The sequence below is a fragment of the Heptranchias perlo genome, chromosome 29 (genome assembly GCF_035084215.1).
Source record: "Heptranchias perlo isolate sHepPer1 chromosome 29, sHepPer1.hap1, whole genome shotgun sequence".
Taxonomy (NCBI): domain Eukaryota; kingdom Metazoa; phylum Chordata; class Chondrichthyes; order Hexanchiformes; family Hexanchidae; genus Heptranchias; species Heptranchias perlo.
In genome coordinates this window covers 21,409,010-21,425,988 of record NC_090353.1, presented here as the reverse complement: position 1 = coordinate 21,425,988, position 16,979 = coordinate 21,409,010, and the positions used below count along the sequence as shown (strand labels likewise).

The 16,979-nt window shown below is 39.3% G+C and overlaps 1 protein-coding gene across 3 annotated transcripts; it reads right to left on the bottom strand.

Moving 5' to 3' along the window:
• Positions 1 to 218: 218 nt before the first annotated feature.
• Positions 219 to 16,588, bottom strand: mob3a (MOB kinase activator 3A). 3 transcript variants are annotated; one of them, XM_067968260.1, is made up of 4 exons: positions 16,500 to 16,588; positions 5,805 to 6,370; positions 4,131 to 4,333; positions 219 to 1,364 (listed from the first exon to the last, which is right to left on the bottom strand). In XM_067968260.1, the coding sequence occupies exons 2-4, from the start codon at positions 6,220 to 6,222 to the stop codon at positions 1,335 to 1,337; spliced, it is 651 nt and encodes a 216-aa protein (XP_067824361.1). In that variant the 5' UTR covers positions 6,223 to 6,370; positions 16,500 to 16,588; the 3' UTR covers positions 219 to 1,334. The 3 variants fall into 3 exon arrangements, with proteins under 3 accessions (XP_067824361.1, XP_067824363.1, XP_067824360.1); XM_067968262.1 differs by lacking the exon at positions 16,500 to 16,588 and adding an exon at positions 10,202 to 10,280; XM_067968259.1 differs by lacking the exon at positions 16,500 to 16,588 and adding an exon at positions 6,805 to 6,839.
• Between the last annotated feature and the right edge of the window lie 391 nt (positions 16,589 to 16,979).

The following is a 16,979-nucleotide window of genomic DNA, read 5'->3' as shown; positions in this document are numbered from 1 at the left end:
GGAAGTGGCCTCTGGCAATTAACACGAGGGCAATATCTGGGGAAAGCCTGAAAATTGTAACAGGTCCTAATGGCCTTCCTTATTCATATCTATTATGATAAATATTGAGTGGCAGGCTCATCCCTACAAAAGAAATAAAGTGCGTTTTTCCAAACTCACTTTACTTAAGACCTTTAACAGCTGTGAAAGGCACCCCTCGAGAGAACATGCAGCATTAATAATGAGGAAAAAAAAGTTTTAATGACATTACACATTGATCTTATAATCAAAAACCCTCATCACAGAATTAAGTGCAAAGAAAATGATACAAATAATTCAGAGTGTAAGAGGTCAAAGTACATCATGTAATGTACAAAGCTAATAGGTAAAATATAAGATATAAAATATAACAAATGTAAAAGAACTTCCTTACACCACAGATGTTCCCAGAAACTATGCAAAACTATATTGTATTATAGCATTCATTAACACTAAAGTTTCAAACAGGAAATATAGTAAAAAAGTATATCATTCATTTTTAAATATTTTTAAAAAAAATCCACGAACTGTTTTCTGTTCAGTTGGAACAAACAAGTGAACAAATATTCTATGTACCATTCAGGACTACATTTGCAGATTTTATTGTCTGAGAGCTAGTGCTGTTGATAGCACTGTGAGACTGTACCATCACAAGTAATTTCTTTTAAAAAGAACTTTTGAATTCCTGATTTGAATCATTTGTTCATGAAAATCAAAAAAGTGAAATCAGCAAGGAATATTGCAAATTGATTTTAGAAAAAGGTTTCTGGCACCAGCCAGACCTTGTTGTCACATCAGCTATATTTACTGTGCAAGTAAACTAAATATATTGAACTATTCATTTTCTGAAGACATGGACAGAACTTGCTTTATCTTGCCTTATATAGTGCCTTATCATATCGCTCAAACATTCAAAAGCACTTCACATACAATGAACTGCATAAAATATCAATAAATCTTTATATCAAGCAGAATATTTATCATAGAAAAGCTATAATTCTCTCTTCATTTTGTGCATCAATATAGCTACAGAATCATGTAATTTAGAGTGGTTATGAAATTTAAACAATTAACTATCCCAGGTAGATGCTTCAATGCCGTATAGAAATTCCTGTGAACCTTACAGCTCCCTGCGTCAACAGAAAATTCCACGTCAGGCATTTTTGTCTTTCACATTTCAACATCAGCAAATAGTTATTTGAAAGAGGACAGAATTTTTTCTTTCATTTCAAGTGAATTTTTTTTGTTGAAAAGAGCCTATTTCAATAACAATGTAGATGAAACAAGTTCTTCTAGAACTGGTCAGCAGATCCTTTTCAATGACACATTCTCATGGTCATCTCCTTCTGTTAAAGAAACAGACAAAACAGTATATTAGTGGGTGGTGATGTTCTTGAAACATTTATGCAGACTGTTGCTGGAGCATGGAGTGCTTTCCACAGGGAGTTAAGATTGCATCTTTTAAGGGAAAAGTGGCTAAAGCAAAGGAAGATACAGGGCCATGGGAAGAGAGCAGAACAGTGGGATTAATGTTGGATTGCTCTAGCAAACAGCTGGCACAGACATGATGGGATGAACGGCCTGAAGATATGTATGGTTCTTCTGTAAAATGAACACAGAATTTAGAAATTCTCATTTACTTGAGAACAGTATGAAATATCTTTTCTGATTCATACACTTTTGTACTTCGAAAATACAAATCACAAGGCAATATACAAGCAAGAATTCCCACAGTTTTAGTTGAAGTTAATGGAAAGTACGAACACAGATTTAATATTCAGTAGCATGCAGTAAACATTCTATTTTTCCTTTTTGCCACATGATTTACTATACAAAATAACCTTTTTTTGTAGCTTTTTGCAGAATGTAAATACATTTCCTAGCCCTAGCAACTACCCAAGAATTAGCAACACTTTCTTAAGGACAGCATGAAAGTTTATCCTGTCCTGAAGTGAAACATTTAAACTCCAGAAGATGCATGACCTGGTAGCTTGGCTAACAAATTGCAACTGCACCCTATAACTGGTTAATAGACATGAAGGCTCTGAGTTATAACCATGTTAACAATAATACTTAGATAAATAAGCACAATTAACAACTTGTTAAATGGTCTTGGTAATATAATTATCCCAGAACATGGCAAGATCATCACAAAAATATGCACAGTACATCCTGGTTGGTAGGACTGTTACTAGAGAGCCCATCAAATAAGATAGGAACAGAATTACGTAGGTAGAGACACATGTGGACAGTGGAACCAAAGACTAACACAGCTATAATCAAAAGGAACCAGGTGACAAAAAAGTAAACACAGCCTGGCGTACTTTGTATTTTCTGAAGGCCAACAACTAACATACAAGATTGGAAATTGTGATTATGCAAGGTGATGAGACAAAGAGAGGCATACGTTAAGTAATGCCCTCAAAAACTAACAACTCACAAAGCTCGGTTAAGAATTACTTTAATCTACAGACTCAGTTCTGAGTGGCCACCTCACCGTTGGAATTTTAAGTAACAATTTTTTCATCATGTGGCATAGACAGGGAATAAATCCCAGCCATCAATTTGCTGTTAACAAATTTTATAACTAGATGACGAGATAAATTTGAACACCCGCCATTTGGGATCTGGATGAAGAATTTAAGAGAGGCTTCTAGAGAGAGCGTGAAAGTGAGTGAGTGTGATCTAATTCAGCTCCTGTAGAATTGTCATTTGCCATCATACATCAGTGGAACCTCTACTACAAAATACTAATATTAAATTGTGGCAAGGCACATCTTTACCAGAAAGTAACATTTTTAAACAGAAAGTACTAATGTAACTTTATGCTATCGTTCTCTTTCAGGTGCTGAATGACTTGCTGCTCATTCCCAGCATGTTCTTAATTTAAAAAAATACAATTATTGGAGTTGTTAATGTAATTGTTGAAGGCTTTACAAGTTGGATTCATATTTATTAAAGTATTTTTCAAATCATTAGGAGGCCCAATGAAAGACACAGAACAGACACATATTTAATCTGGTTGCATGCAACATCAATTTGCTACTTCAAAAAAATTGTGTAAACAGGCTTGCAAGCTCACTTTTTAAAAATAAAAAGTAGTGCTTACCTACACTCTATAGAGAAAGTAAACCCCCTCTATAACTTTATACAACAACTTCATCTATGCTGAATAATGGAACTCCTGGCTTTAGTAGCACCCAGGAACATTAATCAAAGAACCCACCTTTATAGGTTAGAAGGAATATTTATTTTTATTTTAGAATTGATAAAATCCAGTTTCCAGTATTCAGGACTCCGTGCATACCATGTTTGAGTTGCAGAGAGGCAGGTAGCTGTTGCAGAAATTTTGCACCTCCAGCTAGTGGAACCATCAGTGAAGTACGCTGTGTATCAACGTTGTGGTTAGGACAGTGACAATGCACAAACACATTTGATGCCAATTTTTCCTGCTCATTTATGAAGAGCTCCTCTTTCTTGCTGTCCAATTAGGGGGGAGTTCAAACCTGACTACTGATCAACTAGTGACTACGCATCCTAGGTGAGGTAAGCAGGGTCTTGCTAGAGTTGATGTGACTGCAAGATGAAAAGCCTGGCAAATGGAAGTTCAGAACCAAGTCGATTCTCTGTGGTACACTCAGTAATCTAACACCTGAATCAGGTAATTCCACAGTACTCTACTGTTGATGACTGAGTAACCAGCCTGCCTCACTAACGAAACCTGGATGGGGGCAAACAAAAACTCTACATGTCTAGATTTCTCAACAGTTTAGTTTGGAGATCCAAAAATGTTTCAACACCTGTCTGACCAAAAAGGTTTACAGTAAACCTATACAGATTTACAGTATCCTCTGCATGTGTAAAGATGAAAAAGGTATATCCAAATCTACAGACATTACTCAGTTCAATAATCCAACTTCAGCTTCCTACCAGCCTCATCATAACAGTCCTATTTTCCACAGGTGTCATAATTTTATTAGTCCCCTACAAACTATATTACACTGCACTTAAAATTTAAAACAGCAGTTAACAGGCCAGACACCACTGCTCTCTACATAAACTTAAATATATCAAACAAACCTTACTGTAAATTTAGCTGTAAAGAAACATACCAGGGGTACTAATTCTTTGTTGTCTATAAGATTGAATTCCGTAACAAAGTAGTAAAAATGTTTGTAACAAGTATTAACGTGCGCTTCTGCTCCCATAATGCCGATTCGGTCAAAGTGGTGGATGTACACATGGACAAAAACACGGAAAAGGCGAGAAAGGATCTTCTTGCAAACTTGCTGGAAGTTTTTAGGAAAGGGGGTACCTGAGAGAAAAGAAAAAAATATACAGTTTAGTGTTTTTGTTAGTACTGAACGGGGGCAACAGGCTAATATTTCTATGTAGTATAGACAGGAACTTTCCTGCTTTTTTGAAGTTTCTGGCATGGTTTATGTGCATTTGGTGAATAAAGTTTTAAAGTAAAATATGAAAGCCTGCATTTTTCACACAGTAAATCTGCTGAAATACTGTGAATCAGGTCAATCTCTCATCAAGTATTATACAAAACAGAACATGGAGTCTTGCAGGATCCAAACCTCAGATTTGAGGAGGATTTGTGTTTAAGCAGTAACAGCACTAACCCAACCTTGACAAAGGTTACAGTAAATCTGGAACACTCCCCCCCCAAAAAGTTGTTGAGACTAGGTCAACTGAAAATTTCAAAACTGAGATTCATAGATTTTTGTTAGGCAACGATATCAAAGGTTATGGAACCAAAGCAGGTAAATGGAGTTAAGATACAGATTAGCCCATGATCTGATTGAATCGTTCTCTTTCAGGTGCTGAATGACTTGCTGCTCATTCCCAGCATGTTCTTAATTTAAAAAAATACAATTATTGGAGTTGTTAATGTAATTGTTGAAGGCTTTACAAGTTGGATTCATATTTATTAAAGTATTTTTCAAATCATTAGGAGGCCCAATGAAAGACACAGAACAGACACATATTTAATCTGGTTGCATGCAACATCAATTTGCTACTTCAAAAAAATTGTGTAAACAGGCTTGCAAGCTCACTTTTTAAAAATAAAAAGTAGTGCTTACCTACACTCTATAGAGAAAGTAAACCCCCTCTATAACTTTATACAACAACTTCATCTATGCTGAATAATGGAACTCTAGCAACAGGCTAGAGAGGCTGAATGCCCTATTCCTGTTCCTATGTTGACAGATGCTGCTCACTTTTTTTTTTGTTGTGTGTCTAGAAATTAGTTTATGGTCTACATACAATTTACTGCGGCAGAAGTAGATTATATTCCAGTCTGACAAATACAAGGGCAGAAGTAAACTAAACCATACCAAATTGTCCGTTCCCACAGAACAGCCAACTTGCTTAAAGTTACATTGGATTAAAAAGAGTGGAGAAACTTAGCAATCTACACTGAAATTATGGTGGGTCAACCAACTCCATTGAAATTTAAAACTTCCTGTCATCAGACATTATTTCATCAATTCACTCCTAGTGTGTATACATTCCTATGCAGATGCCACCCCCTCCACAACTCCTCTGCCCCATCATCAATTTATATTTGAATGGAATCACTGATTTTCATGAAGTAAAGTGATTGAGTCACTTGACTGTCATTCAGAAAGTCTACACAAACGTAAGCCATTTCTTCGGGTCTGTTTCTACAGTTGTGGCTGAGTGAGATGTGCAGAATGACATTTTCTTAGAGAAAATTAACAAAGAACAAACGGAGCAAAATCAAAAGGCAGTATTTGATTGTTTCAACTCACCAACGTTGGTTGGAAATATGTTTTCATTGTTCACTTGGGTTTCAATCCAATCCATAAGGAGACTCATGTATTGTGGAGCCGACAGTGCAGTGGGTTTTCTGTACTTATTCTCGTCTTGCCATCTGTATTCATACCGAGGTCCTCCTGACATTACAGGGCACGTGCCATTAGTGCAGAACTCAGATACAGTTCCGTAAATCAGATTAATACGATTGAAGAAATCCACTACATGTACAGCTACCCAGTCATTGAGATCCTCATTTGAAGGGAGTTGCACTGCAAATTTCAAATCTAGACCAGCGTTCAGCGATGCTTGCGCCCTCTTGTGCAATTCAAACCTCTGTGTGCCTGGCTCAAATTTGCGTTTGGGACGAAATGTCTTGTCTTTATTGAACACCTGTTTCAAGGCTACAGCCATATTAAAATCTCTGCGATGGTCTGTAAAAAGCAGCAAGATCAACAAATCTTCACAATAAAAGGGCCGGCACTCAAGGCAACTTGCTTTGTTTGGACGCCTAAAATATACAAGTGTTGTAAAATCCCTTGTATTCAACAAGTCTTCAGTTCTGTGAAAAATATGGAAAACAGTATTTGAGTCACACTATACCTTACTATCACAGTACAATTTTACGTAGCTATTTGCAAAATTTATCTATCCCAGTCAGAGACTGGCAGTTTGTAGTATTCAAAGTTAAAGTCTTCATTTTCCTAGTCCTTTTATGGGGTATATGGAAGGATATAAAAATCAGATTGAAGTACATTATACTCATTAGATAAGTCTATACTCCATTTGTCAATCAATTACTTTACAATATTATTGCAGTAATATTGGTGACAGAACTGCTCCTAAATAAGCCAAAGTACACAGGGGTTAGTATTTGTTTCATTTTCAATTTCTCAAGTTAAACAAAAGCTGACAAGTAGAACACTGCAACTTCAAAAGGGAATTCAAGGGGATTTACATCCCCTGTTGGTACCGCCCATATGATTTCCAACTTACAGTATTGCACTGCAAGGCATCCATGTATGCAGGACAGATGACTTGAGAAGAGAGGAAAAATGTCATTGTGCTGGACTGCTTACTTTTCCTGTCTTTTCCCCATTTCTCCCCATCTCTTATGAATACACAGAGTCACAGTGGGCTACAGTTCAATAGACAAATCATGCTGAATTTGTACAGGACGTTGGTTAGGCCACAGTTTGAGTATGGCATGCAGTTTTGGGCATCCTGTGATCTATAGCTTGGTTCCGGAAAAATGTTGGGTTTGTCAGAAACCAGATATTTTGCTATATGCATCAAGGATTGTTAAAAAACTTAATTACAAATGAATTTAAAATGAAAAAAAAAGCATTTTAGTCACATTCCTGAAGTGGGATACTTGTTTTTAATGCAATTTGGACTTTAAGTCTTATTGATTTGGGATACACATGTTGCAATAGGTTTTCTTCTTTTTCCCCTGTACATAGCTCCTAGATTTGTTCTGCGTTCAAGTACAGTAATCTTGTTTGTACATGTAGGTTAAGTGTTGCATACCGATAGCTTCATGTTCTAACAGTGGGACCAGTTTACGTGGGATGAATTATGTGCAGCAAATTTCCTCATGGCAATAACACATTCCTTTCTTTTACTGAGATAAACATGGGACAGCAACATATTGGTGCCAAATTGATTCTGGATCATTTCAGATTCCCCAGACTTAAATAATAAGAGTACAATCAAACTTCAAAAAAAGGTCAGCTCAAAATATTAAGACCTGAACACAGGAAAAAAAATGTTTATTTTAGCTAGGAGGTGGTAGTAAAGGGAATGCTCCAAGTGGCCAGAGATTTCACAGAATGATTAGAGAACACACGTATGTTGATGTTTTGTGGATGCTGAAGATTTATTTCAATTACTACCATAAATATTTTGCCAACATTGGGTGCTGGGCACAGAACAAATTTCAATACAATAGTCTAGTTCAAAGATCAACACCATTCCCTCCCCACCCCTGCACCCACCCCCAACCGATGCCAATTACAAAAAACATTTTAATTTGATTCACGTCAACTGTTCTCTTTTCCTTCTCTACTCCAGTTCTAACTGCATGATGCACCGTTTCCCCATCAATGGCAGATAGATGATCTGCTCCTCGGCCACAATCAATCATGCTCTTGTCCCTGCCATTGAGAGACACTTAAATATGACTTGGGGCAACTCGTACACTGATTTCCCCTCAGCATCACTGTCAAGACCAAGATGTTACCTCATGGGGAATTACAGACATGAAACTGCAATCTACCACTCCACAGAGAAGTGCATTACAAACCATGTTATTATATATTAAGAAGGTTTCTAAATAGTTATGCTGTACTATTTGTAAAACTCAGTTACACAATAGGATATGAAATGCAGAGATAAAATGAAAAACATGAATGCTGGAAATCAGAAATAAAAGCTGAAAATACTGGAAAGAAGTAGTATAATGAAATTTCCCATCTGAAATATGAAGTGGGAACCCCGGCCAGTTTTCTTTCCTCTTCCATAACGCATGACACAGATGCCAACTGTAGTATCTGAGATCAGTTAACTAAGCATCAGACCCAGGAACTTCCTGGTTTGCATACTGGAAAGTGCACTTAGTAACTAAGCCATTGGGCACAGATTTAATACAAATATACAGAGAATCACTATTCTTAAACACAGACGGGCAAATGTAGGTGCTTTCAATTATGCAGTTCCTCAACTATAAAAATCTGACCTTTATTGGTATTCTGAACATTACCACATAATATAATTACCATACATCTTTTATTTAAGTACAGAGCAATAACTGTACATTAGCTATTTGTTAATAACTACAGAACGACCAAATAAGTGTAAGTAACAATTTTAAAGGTCTTTCTTGTGGCAGATCAATTGCAATATTCTACTTCTACAAATACTCTTTCACTTCAGGAGGTCTTTCTGAATGTGATTCCTTAAGCAACAATTTGCATGAATTTTTTATGCTTTTTATTTTCAGTATGAATTTTCAAAAAATCTCCACTAAATTAAAAGCAAATCTTAAGAGTGTAACTAGAGCTACATGACTTCAAAGCTGAATTCCATTCCAAAGTTCTGATCAGTTTTTTTAAAAACTTGCCCTTATCAAAAAGAAAAGTCTACCCCATTGTGGGATCAGACATATTGTTGATGTTAGTACAGCATGCTATATTAGGCAAGTTTGGAGATTTATTGCCCTCCCACGCATTCAGGGATGTGAATTTTGTTTCACTACTGAATGGAATAATGTAAGTTTTTAAAATGTGATCTCAGCATGAGGGCAATGCATCATTTATTGCCCATCCCTAGATGCCTTGAGAAGGTGGTGATGGACCTTCTTGCTTCACATCAATTTGTTTGTACAACTGAGCGGCTTGCACAGCTATTTCAGAGGGCATTAAGAGTCAACTACATAGTATAGCTCACGTTGTAAAGGTGGACGATTCCCTTCCTTGAGGTAGGTTTTTACAACAATCTTTCCTTGTGCTAGCCCTCAAATTTACAGAATCCAATTTACATATTTGCTGTGGTTGTAGTTGTTTGATAACCTCTGGGTCGCTAGTGCAATATCATGACCACTAAACTACCACATCCTAAGTTTAGCAAAGATTTCTTTTTTGTTGAATGGATACCAGTGCTTACTAGAATTTATTGCTTCCACAAAAGTTATTGCACTTCAAAGTAATGTATTGTAAGTGAGGCGCCTTGAGGCATCTCTGAGGGACACGATAGGGGGTGGATTGCCCACCTGTTTTTTTTTTAATAAGAAACAGCCGAGCCACAGCCAGTTTTACGCCCGGGCGGCATGTTGACAATCTAACCCACTAACTCCTTCTGCGCTCCCACTGACATCATAAGCTCCACAGTACCTTGCCCAAATGACAGTTCTTCATGTGTGATCCTAGGCGTTACTGGACTAATAAAAGAGAGGCCTGGACTAATAATCCGGAGAATGAGAGTTCAAATCCCACCATAGTTGGAGAATTTGAATTCAGTTTTTAAAAAATCTGGAAATAAAAAGCTGGTATCAGTAAAAGTGACTGTTGGATTGGCAAAAAAACCAAAGGCATCATGAGAATTTTTTTTTAAATGCAGCGAGTAGTTATGATCTGGAATGCACTGCCTGAAAGGGTGGTGGAAGCAGATTCAATACTGGCTTTCAAAAAAGAATTGGATAAGTACTTGAAGGGAAAAACTTTGCAGTGTTACGGGGAAAGAGCAGGGGAGTGGAACTAACTGGATTGCTCTTACAAAGAACCGACACAGGCTCGATGGGCCGAATGGCCTCCTGCTGTGCTGTACCCATTTTATGATACAACTTTTTAGAGACAACAAATAGTATCCCCACATTAGAGATGATGCATCTACCTACCTTTCTATGCAAATGAATCACTTCCACCATTGCCGGATTCTTTTAGCCAATGTTAATTTGAAAACAACTTCTTTATGGTTATTGCCTTCGTTAAGATGTAATTTTATATTCCTTTGTGATTTTTAAAATAAAATTTGTATTAATAAATTTAAATTAAAATGATCTAGCAAACAGCTTGTACATTATACAACTGCTTTCATTAATAGTCTTGATTTCCTGGTTCCTCTATTTATATCGTTCAGATTTTCTCATCTAATTATGAGTAATGTAACGTAAAGAATAACTGCAGGGGAAAACCCAGGTACAATTTTAACACATTAATCTGGGAATGTTAGGGAAAATCCCAGCGAGCTCAATTTTTTTTTGTTCAAACAGGTTTACACTAATTTTTTTTGATTGTATAAATATAAATCTCATTGGATTTGGACAAATTATACAATAAAAATGCTTAAAAACTTATCTAAACAACCAATCATTTCATCTTGGTCTTCTAGCAAAAATATCAAGAGTCCTGCTATATTCAGCCAGCTGCTTGACTGAATTACTGCTACAGGTTTTAGAGTACAAATGGCCGACCGCACCAGCTCGTGGACATAGCAAATCAATGACCTCCCTCAGAGATCAGTTCCAGCACTACTCCTTTTTAATCTGTACATAAAGAATCTGCCTGCGACCAGATTGTGGAAATCACACCCTAGAAACCACACTGACTAATGATATGAAACTTATGGCGGAGTACTGCCTGAAATGGCGTCATCAACCAAGTACCACAAAGACTGCGTCCTCCATTATTCACTTTTTAAAAAATTTGTTCATGGGATGTGGGCGTCACTGGCAAGGCCAGCATTTATTGCCCATCCCTAATTGCCCTTGAGAAAGTGGTGGTGAGCCACCTTCTTGAACCGCTGCAGTCCGTGTGATGAAGGTTCTCCCACAGTGCTGTTAGGTAGGGAGTTCCAGGATTTTGACCCAATGACGATGAAGGAACGGTGATATATTTCCAAGTCTGGATGGTGTGTGACTTGGAGGGGAACGTGTAGGTGGTGTTGTTCCCATGTGCCTGCTGCCCTTGTCCTTCTAGGTGGTAGAGGTCGTGGGTTTGGGAGATGCTGAAGAAGCCTTGGCGAGTTGCTGCAGTGCATCTGTGGATAGTACACACTGCAGCCACGGTGCGCCGGTGGTGAAGGGAGTAAATGTTTAGGGTGGTGGATGGCGTGCCAATCAAGCTTGCTGCTTTGTCCTGGATGGTGTCGAGCTTTGAGTGTGGTTGGAGCTGTACTCATCGAGGCAAGTGGAGAGTATTCCATCACACTCCTGACTTGAACCTTGTAGATGGTGGAAAGGCTATGGGGAGTCAGGAGGTGAGTCAATCGCCACAGAATACCCAGCCTCTGACCTTCTCTTGTAGCCACAGTATTTGTGTGACTGGTCCAGTTAAGTTTCTGGTCAATGGTGACACCCAAGATGCTGATGGTGGGGGATTCGGCGATGGTAATGCTGTTGAATGTCAAGAGGAGGTGGTTAGACTCTCTCTTGTTGGATGCTAGCGCCTCTCAGGAACTCATCTTAAATGGTCAATTTCTTAAATGGTCAATTTCTTAAACATAATGCTCACCGTGTTTATTTGTGAGTCATCCTTGGCCAGTCACTAACCAACAAAAACCATCTATTGAAAACTCCAGAATAACCTAATCACCAAACTTACCAGCTCTCCCTGGGGAGCATATGCCTCCACTTTACGCTCATATACTTCATGCACTCTGCTATTCAATGGTGGAATATTGTGCTCCTGTTTGTGCTCGCTCACCGCACACTAAGGTGATGGATACTCAATTGCATACTACTATGCGCCTTGTGTTAAACACATACTCCACTCCCATGGTTGCCACTCCTCTCACGGATAAATGCAAACGATGTCTCATGACATTGAAGCATGTCCGCTAATTAAACTATCTGGTGATGACAATGTTCTAAGATGGCTGGAATTACATGCCAAGTCTGCATATACTAAATAAATAAATCTTGGAAATAAATACAGGCAGTGTATGGGCACTAGCGCACAGGGATTTTCTTTTAAAATGCTGAGAAAATTTCCATGGCTAATAAATGAACTAGGGATTCCCCACCCCAACCAAAAACATGAGATTGTTAAGGTTTCATACAAGTTTCCAATCTCAGTATAACCACATCGGCTGCACCAAACACAAGTAAAGTACTTTCATCACCCATCAGCCAAGGGAGATAAAGAAAACTAGAAAGATAAATCTTAACCAGATGGTTTTCTTTTTATCTCTATGGTTACAAAGTAGCATTAAGTGGGTCAAAGGCATTTGGCAGGCTATTGTAGAAGGAAGAAAATACTTTAAGAAAATAAAATCAAGGGTGGGGGAGGAGGGAACATGACAGCATTGTACTCTAGATATATAATTATTGTACAAACTCATGTATAAGAATATAAATTTATATCCCTCAGGGTTTAAAAGTGGGGGGAGGGGGGGTGGGGAGAGGGAGAAAGAGGTCCATTTATATTTTGGTCATATTCCCCCTCAGCTTTCCCTTCCAGTGAAGCAATTTCACCAAGGATGGCAGACCCAGCACCCCCAACATTTCTAACAGCAATTGCACCACTCCTCCAGTGCTGCAATATTTAAACTTGAGATTTCATAGGAACACAGGAACAGGAGGCGGCCATTCAGCCCCTCGTGCCTGCTCCGCCATTTGATAAGATCATGGCTGATCTGTGATCTAACTCCAGATACCTGCCTTTGGCCCATATCCCTTAATACCTTTGGTCGCCAAAAAGCTCTTTATCTCAGATTTAAATTTAGCAATTGAGCTAGTATCAATTGCCGTTTGCGGAAGAGAGTTCCAAACTTCTACCGCCCTTTGTGTGTAGAAATGTTTTCTAATCTCACTCCTGAAAGGTCTGGCTCTAATTTTTAGACTGTGCCCCCTACTCCTAGAATCCCCAACCAGCAGAAATAGTTTCTCTCTATCCACCCTATCTGTTCCCCTTAATATCTTATAAACTTCGATCAGATCACCCCTTAACCTTCTAAACTCTAGAGAATACAACCCCAATTTGTTTAATCTCTCCTCGCAACTTAACCCTTGAAGTCCGGGTATCATTCTAGTAAACCTACACCGCACTCCCTCCAAGGCCAATATGTCCTTCCGAAGGTGCAGTGCCCAGAACTGCTCACAGTACTCCAGGTGCGGTCTAACCAGGGTTTTGTATAGCTGCAGCATAACTTCTGCCCCCTTGTACTCGAGTCCTCTAGATATAAAGGCCAGCATTCCATTAGCCTTATTGATTATTTTCTGCACCTGTTCATGAGACTTCAATGATCTATGTACCTGAACCCCTCAGTCCCTTTGGACAGCCACTGTTTTTAACTTTTTACCATTTAGAAAGTACCCTGTTCTATTCTTTTTTGATCCAAAGTGGATGACCTCACATTTGCCACAGTTTTGCCCATTCACCTAATCTATCAATATCCCTTCATAATTTTATGTTTTCATCTACACTGCTTACAATGCAACCAATCTTTGTGTCATCGGCAAACTTAGATTTCAGTCCAAACTCCAAATTGTAATTGTAAATTAGAGTTAGGCAATAGATAGAAAGAACTTGCATTTATATTGTGCCTTTCACGGCCTCAGGACGGCCCAAAGTGCTTTACATCCAAATTAGTACTTTTTGAAGTGCAGTTACTGTATTAGATTAGTCAATGAATATGGGGAAAGGATATGTAAAGTCAGGAGTGAGAGTTACAATTTAACTGTCACAGTGCAGGATAAGCGAAGTCGATGACAAATGCGTTGAGTATCTGTACATGCTAACTGGATGAAGGCAAGAATTTTAGTGGATGGAGGCTCTATAATGTTGACCCTCATCTTCTACAGTTTTTTTTGGTGGAATGGGAGATGGTATCTTATACATGGGCTGCTTTATACAGGGACATGAACTGGACCCCAGGTAAAAATATTTTGTTCCAACTCTATGCAGCTCCTCATTTGTCCTGCAGGTCATGGATTAGAAGGACATGGATCACTTGATAGCCTAAACAAACCAATACTGAGAAAAAAATGAACTTGGGTACTTACCTGGACGTAACAGAATCTCCCTGCAACTTGTTACAACACTCCTGTTATACTGCAGTCAAAACGTCACAAAGGTGGTCAATAACCCCTTATGTACGTCACAGCATTTAGGCACACTGGAAATCTACCAATGTAAACCGCAGACAATGTCACTTCAGAGCTTAAAAAGTATAAACAATACCTAAATGATACCAGGGAGTAAAGTCAAGGATAGAACTTAATCTCAGTGATCAAAACAACCATAATCACCTGATCATCCCTTCAATTTGATTACTGTCTTGTTCTCTTTATAAAATGAGTGTCATTACCTCAAAGTGGTTGAATTATGAGAGATTTCCCCCTGCAGGTTAAGGGGAGATTTGATAGAGGTATCTGAAATCATGAACAGTTCTGACAGAATAAGAAACTGCTTCCAGTGAGGGATGGGTCAGTAATCAGAGGACATAGATTTAAGGTGATCCGCAAACGAGCCAGAGGCGACACAAGGAAACATTTTTTTACGCAGCGAGTTATAATGGTCTAGAATACACTGCCTGAAAGGGTGGTGGAAGCAGATTCAATAGCAACTTTCAAAAGGGAATTGGATAAATACTTGAAGGGAAAAAATTTACAGGGCTATGGGTTAAAAGCAGGGGAATGGGACTAATTAGATAGCTCTGTTAAAGAGCCAGCACAGGTACGATGCACCGAATAGCCTCCTCCTATGCTGTACCTACTGATACTATATACCTGCAGTCGCATGGTCAAACGCACATGTTGTACACAGTTCCTTTGGCATTTAAAATCTGTTATGTGACAATTTTTAAAAAATTAAAACTATGAAAGGGACTGGATGGTGCAGTGGGTTAGACACCAGCCTTTCCCTTCTGGGACCAGAGTTTAAATTAAATCCAGTCTGATGGAATGAAAATATCAAATGGCTATATGAAATGCATTTAGCTACAATTTAACATGAGTGACAAAATAATTAGCTTTAATAATAATAAGCTAATTTATTACTGGAAACATAGAACATAATGTTCTAAGTTTGTTTTTAAAAACATAAAAGTAGGGAAAAAAGGCAATCACTGAGGTCCATGTACAAAATGCAATCAAATGGTTTTCATCCACTTCTGTCTCACCATCCAGCTGGTACCTAATCAAAAAAATCCATTTTCATAAACAATACCTTGTACTTTTGGTTCAGTACAAGAAACTTCTAAAAACCAGAATCAGTCCTGCTTCAGCCTCTTTAATAGATTCAGCTTTTTGCCTCTCACGGCAGAACATTAATTTAGACCCAATGATGAACATGTTATTTTCCTTTCAAATTTCTGTACCAGCATTTTGTTGTGGATTTCATGCGGTGTTGCTCACATTAAGTCAGAGGTTAGTCCATTTTATAAAGACTGGAGAGCATTATACCATATAATACACAATGTATTTTTCTGTTTTTAAGTTAGAGCTGGGTGCTATAAGGTTTAGTTGGTGTAAATAGATTCTGAGATCAGTTAGGGCGTAATTCCTTTTACAGACATCCTCAATTCAAGCAAAAGTTGTTCCTTCGTAGATTACAGCTAGTTATAAATCTCTGGCTCAACCTCATGATTAGAAGAACTAGCAAGAAACAATTTGCTCAACTTTTACGATTTCCTATCTGTAACAATCTGTGATGCCTGCAATATGTCCGACGCTCTTAAAACTTTTGAATATATTTGCTGATCGTCCCTGGCATTATTCACAGGTTGATCTGGAGCATAGTTTGACGTCTAACCTGGCCTGGCCTGGCCTTGGTCAGGATACAGAGGTGAGTGAGTGAGTGAGCAGGGCCGTTAATGACTACAGGATACAGAACTTGCAGTCAGTCACCCGGGGGTGGGGCCCTGCAGGTACACGGAGCGGGCCATTAGTCCCACATTAACGGCGCACTCCATCCAGCAGATGCTCCAATTATTGATTAAACGTCTCGCACCCCGCTGACTGGAGCCCGACAGCCCGGAACTGGGCAATTCTGATCCCGCCCTCAGCGCCAAAAGCGCCGCGCGTCCAAGCTTCGGCCTGCCCCTCCCGCCCAAACTAACCCCTCTCTCTCTCTCTTCCTTCCTTCCTTCCTTATCCAGTTTATAGATAAGCCTTTTTTTCCTCCCACAAGACTTTGTTTACATTTAAATCACCGCGAGTTCAATCCCAGGGCACCCCGTTGCTGATTACTTACCACGGCTCCCCCCCGCAGAGATACTTCAGCCACTGAACGCCCCTCTCCTCCTCCTCCTCCTCCTCCTCCAGCCGAGATACGATCCACTGCGCACGCGCCCTCCTCCTCCTCCGTGAGCCGAGCTACGCTCCACTGCGCACGCGCCCTCCTCCTCCGTGAGCCGAGCTGCGCTCCACTGCGCATGCGTTCTCCTTGAGCCGAGCGGCGCTCCACTGCGCATGCGTTCTCCTTGGAGCCGAGCTGCGCTCCACTGCGCACGCGCCGCCCGCCGCCGCTGTGCAGGCCGAGAACCGCAGTCACTTGAAACGCCCGCAGGCACCGTGTCTAAGCGCAAGCCAATCACTCCAAATGAGGTGCGGCGCAGCACAGGAGCAACTCAGCCTGGAAACTGCTGATCAAATAAGGGTGAGGCCGCCGGCCAGCCGATGCAGGGCTCACCGTTATTTCAGGACAAATGGAAGAGCAAGTTCCGGAGTGCGC